The 5000-nt window shown below is 42.0% G+C and overlaps 1 protein-coding gene across 1 annotated transcript in view; it reads right to left on the reverse strand.

Moving 5' to 3' along the window:
• Positions 1 to 5000, reverse strand: part of gfra2b (GDNF family receptor alpha 2b) — a 53390-nt gene that overhangs the window by 13502 nt on the left and 34888 nt on the right. The window contains exon 5 of the mRNA XM_054612992.1: positions 4732 to 4919. Within this exon, the coding sequence (XP_054468967.1) occupies positions 4732 to 4919 (188 nt within the window). The remainder of the gene's footprint in view (positions 1 to 4731; positions 4920 to 5000) is intronic.

Raw genomic sequence — 5000 nt, forward strand, 5'->3', positions numbered from 1 at the left:
TGGCAGCATCATGCTATGGGGGTGTTTTTCAGCTGCAGGGACAGGACGACTGGTTGCAATTGAAGGAAAGATGAATGCGGCCAAGTACAGAGATATCCTGGAAGAAAACCTCCAGAGTGCTCAGGACCTCAGAAAAACCTACATTAATGCGGAAAAAAAAATTAACTTTTTCGATTTTAGCAAATGGCTGCAATGAAACAAAGGGTGAAAAATTTAAAGGGGTCTGAATACTTTCCGTACCCACTATATATATATATATATATATATATGTGTATATGCATATACATATATATAGATGTACATACATATATATATATCATTTAACGTTTGTTGTTAAATGTTGTCAGTGCATCATGTGACCATCTCCTCTGTGTGTTTGTGTTCAGGATCAGAATATTAAAATAAATCACCGTGAGTCCAAACGGCCTCATTACTGACTCTATATTTAATATTATGCTTTATTATAGACCTATTCATGAGTCTGTGTGTGTGTGTGTGTGTGTGTGTGTGTGTGTGTGTGTGTGTGTGTGTGTGTGTGTGTGTGTGTGTGTGTGTGTGTGTGTGTGTGTGTGTGTGTGTGTGTGTGTGTGTGTGTGTGTGTGTGTGTGTGTGTGTCTTTCACCCTGACTCGTCAGTCATGGTGGAACAGACAACTTTATTCAATTTTCACATCTCGATTAACAAGTATAAACAACACACAGACACACACACACAGAGACAGACACACACACACACACACACACACACACACACACGTTCAGTCTCTCTGAATATATTTCTGAAATGAACTCGTCTCTATAACAACATGAACATTTAGCTTTATTGTGCATTAATAAGAGTTATTTATTAATTCTCTGTCCATTAAATCTGTAACTGTATGAACATCTTTATTATTAATAATATAGTCATTAAAGATAAAACACATATCTTCAGTTACATGAGTATAACAGTATTATCTGTTCATTGCATTTATCAATAGGCTTTATATATACATATATATATATATAAATATATATATTTACTCATAAACATCTTCTATCTCCATGACAACTGAACAAGCTCCATCAGATGAAGCTGAACGCTCCAGCAGGAATGGAGTAAGTTAATAAATGATTCATAACATATATACATATATCATTAAAGTTGATTCCAACATACAGTGTCAACAATCATTCATTATCTGACTCTTCATAGGTGAAGTAAACATTGATAACAATATGCTCATAATGTTTCATAAACTACTCTGAACTGTATATACCAGATCCATTATTTTACTGTGAAAGGATAAATTCCTCCTTCCTGTAGGAGAGAACATGAACACATTGATCTGAGGTTACTGAACCTACATTCTATATTCTGAAGACCAAGATGGATCAGCTGTCCTCTTCTGTTCTGGTGAAAAACATCTCAGCTTTATTTATAGATGCTAAAATATGAAACTGATATCAGGAACCATTTCCAGAAGCAGCTGATCGATGTTCACATCGGGCTCAGAATAAAGACAGAGTGACTATCTGTCTCTATAAACTATGTAAGGTACTGCATTCTCTCTAGTGTCCACCAGGGGGCGACTCCTCTGGTTGTATAGAAGTCTATGAGAAAATGACTCTACTTCTCTCTTGATTTATTCCCTCAGTAAACATTGTAAACATGAGTTTATGGTCTCAATCTCTAGTTTCAAGTCTTCTTCAATACAGCATGATGTTCATTTAGTAAATGATGCTCCATTCAGAGTCAAACAGACCATAAAGCAGGCTAGCTCCACTTCCTGGAGACGGTCTGTGGTCACATTAACACTGAATGAGGAGGAGAAGTGAGGAATCTGTTATCGATGAGTTTAGAGAGAGAACGAGTTCTCACAGTAGAGTAACGATGAATCTACTTCTGTTAAAGCGTCGCAGTAAAACACAGACTTCACTGCATCCTGACGTGTGTTTGAGGAGATGAATGGTCTCCAGGTTTAGATGTCTGTTCTCTCTCATTTATGATCATGTGACCCTCCACGCCGTCACGTCGTTACCATTGAAGGGTTTCGCTGAGACGTCTGAGGTCTGTGTGTGTTTGGTCTCCATGTTCTCTTTAATTAACGCTCCCTAAGTGGCACTGCTTATTTACATATTTACATATTTACATATTTACATATCTTCTGAGGATGAGTTTAGAGAGAGGGTCAGTCTGGGTCACACTCTGGTTATGAAGCTTCAACATCTTCCTCCTCCGGGTTCTCCGTCTTTATTTCCCCCTCGTCCTCCGGTAAACGACGCAGAGGAAATGAGATGAATCAGGGCTGTGTTTGTGTAAACGCCGTCCTCTGTGACCTCCATCTCTCTCTCCATCTCTCTCTCCATCTCTCTCTCCATCTCTCCCTCCATCTCTCTCTCCATCTCTCTCCATCTCTCTCTCCATCTCTCTCCATGTCTCTCCATCTCTCTCCATCTCTCTCCATCTCTCTCCATCTCCATCTCTCTCTCTCATCCATCTCTCCTCTCCATCTCCATCTCTCTCCATCTCTCCCTCCATCTCTCTCCATGGCTCTCTCCATCTCTCTCCATGGCTCTCTCCATCTCTCCCTCCATCTCTCTCTCCATCTCTCTCCATCTCTCTCCATGTCTCTCTCCATCTCTCTCCATCTCTCTCCATCTCTCTCTCCATCTCTCTCCATCTCTCTTCATCTCTCTCTCCATCTCTCTCTCCATCTCTTTTCTCCATCACGCCACCAGCTCTCCTCACCGACCGGCTAATGGAGCGACGCACTCAGCTTCTGCCGCCGCGTTTGGAGAAGCAGTTTAGCTCCTCGCGCCTCGATGCACCGCCGTGTGCGTTTGCATACATACCACTGTCATTAGGGGGGGTGAACTGAGACAGGAGAAGAAGAGCAGCTTCTCATGAACGAACCGAGACGAGGAATGTTTAATATCCATTAAACTGAACTCCTTCTGTTCATCTCCGTCAGCATAATGAACTATTGTTTAGTTCACTGTATTATTTTGGTATCTCAGTCATACAAACACCAATAAAACTCCCAGACACCACATTCTGTCACGTGTTGCATTCATCCTCTACTGTGTTCTTTATCCATATGTAATACTCTGACTGTTGGATATCACATGGATGTGATGTTTGTTCCACAGATACGGTTCTTTAGTCTGGATTCTGAAGACAGATCATCATTAAACCAGAGGAGCATTAACCTTTGACCTCTTCTCAGCGTAAAACAATTAAAGAACAGAAATATAAAAGTCCTCGTCCAATGAAGCCAAAAGGTCCACGACCTTCCTCTCCAGAACCAATCACAGAGCTCAACCCAGAGCCAATCACAGAGCTCAACCCAGAGCCAATCACAGAGCTCAACCCAGAACCAATCACAGGAAGTCTTTAAGCTGACAGCACACACTGGTAACTGAACTGGTAACTGAACTGGTAACTGAACTGGTTACTGAACTGGTTACTGAACTGGTAACTGAACTGGTAACTGAACTGGTTACTGAACTGGTAACTGAACTGGTAACTGAACTGGTTACTGAACTGGTTAATGAACTGGTTACTGAACTGGTTAATGAACTGGTTAATGAACTGGTTACTGAACTGGTAACTGAACTGGTTACTGAACTGGTTACTGAACTGGTAACTGAACTGGTAACTGAACTGGTAACTGAACTGGTAACTGAACCGGTAACTGAACTGGTTCCTTTAATGCAGTTTGTCAAGTTGTTCTAGTCATAAATGAAGAAGAGATGAATGAAGGAAGTAATAATATTTTAGAACATTATGACGCTCTATTATGTCTAATAAGTTGTTTGATGCTTAATTTAAACCTTTTTTAATACTTAATAATTGATAGATGATCATAAACCCCACACACAGACACCACAGAAGAAGAAGTCCTGCAGTGATCTGGTGATGGGTGGAGGTCTGTTCTGGTCAGTAAACATATAGGAGTCACAATTCCTCACGAGGCTGTGATCATCACAACAGGTGATTTCATTCAGTGACGTCAGAGCTCTCACTATGTGAACCGGTTACCATGGAGACCAACCTCATCACATGACCACAGCTCACTGGATCCTCAGAGGCTCACATTTACAGTAAAACACAGTTTACAGTATTCAGTACGCAGACTAATGTGTACTAATACACCGTTATAGAACAGGTGGACATATTTATACTGCAAACGTCTGCATGTGATCACTATGCAGTGGGCTTGGTTACCATGGCAACCAGCTTCATACGGCCTCTTTCCTGTACTGCTCACCACCTTTAATTATTATTTCAACATATACATAAAGTTCTCAGTAAAGACAGAGGTAGTTTAAGTCTCCTGGAGGTCGAGGTGTTAATTAAAGAGTCACCTCGTCCTTCTTTAGACTCTCAGGAAGTTCTTCTGTTCTTCATCCCCACTTAACGTCCTCCCTCCATCACTCTATACAACATGTACTTATCCAGGGAGCTCCAACCAATCAGGCAACCAGAGCTGCTATTTCCTCAAGGGCACCTCAGCTGTCGTCATTGGGGGGGGTGTTACTAATTCACTTCCTCCACTTCAGGCTCCTCTAACCTTTAGAGCCAGTCGTTATCAATCAAACGTGTAATTTTGACCCAGGAGTGTTCCAGATTTCCCTCCAATTAAACCCTCCAGCAGCTGATTTCACTGATTAGTTCCTCTCGTCTGATGTTAATCAGAGGAATGAGCTCCTCCACGCTGGTGTTTGTGTGAAGGTGAAGGCGTCTCACCTGCAGAGAGCGTCGGAGCGACAGGTGTGCCGGAGCTCCAGACAGGTGGGCTTGTGTCTCTCCTGGTGGGAGCAGGACGGGACGATGGTGCGGCGGCGGCGCTCGGCACACGCCTGATCCGGACACGAGCAGAAGAGCAACGGGTAGCTGAGCTCCCAGGAGACCCGCTCGAAGAACTGACGCAGGGCCTGAGACATACAGAGATCATTATCAGTTAAATATATATATATATATATATATATATATAATATACAAACATACAGAGTCTT

This window comes from Anoplopoma fimbria, chromosome 14, assembly GCF_027596085.1.
Source record: "Anoplopoma fimbria isolate UVic2021 breed Golden Eagle Sablefish chromosome 14, Afim_UVic_2022, whole genome shotgun sequence".
Taxonomy (NCBI): domain Eukaryota; kingdom Metazoa; phylum Chordata; class Actinopteri; order Perciformes; family Anoplopomatidae; genus Anoplopoma; species Anoplopoma fimbria.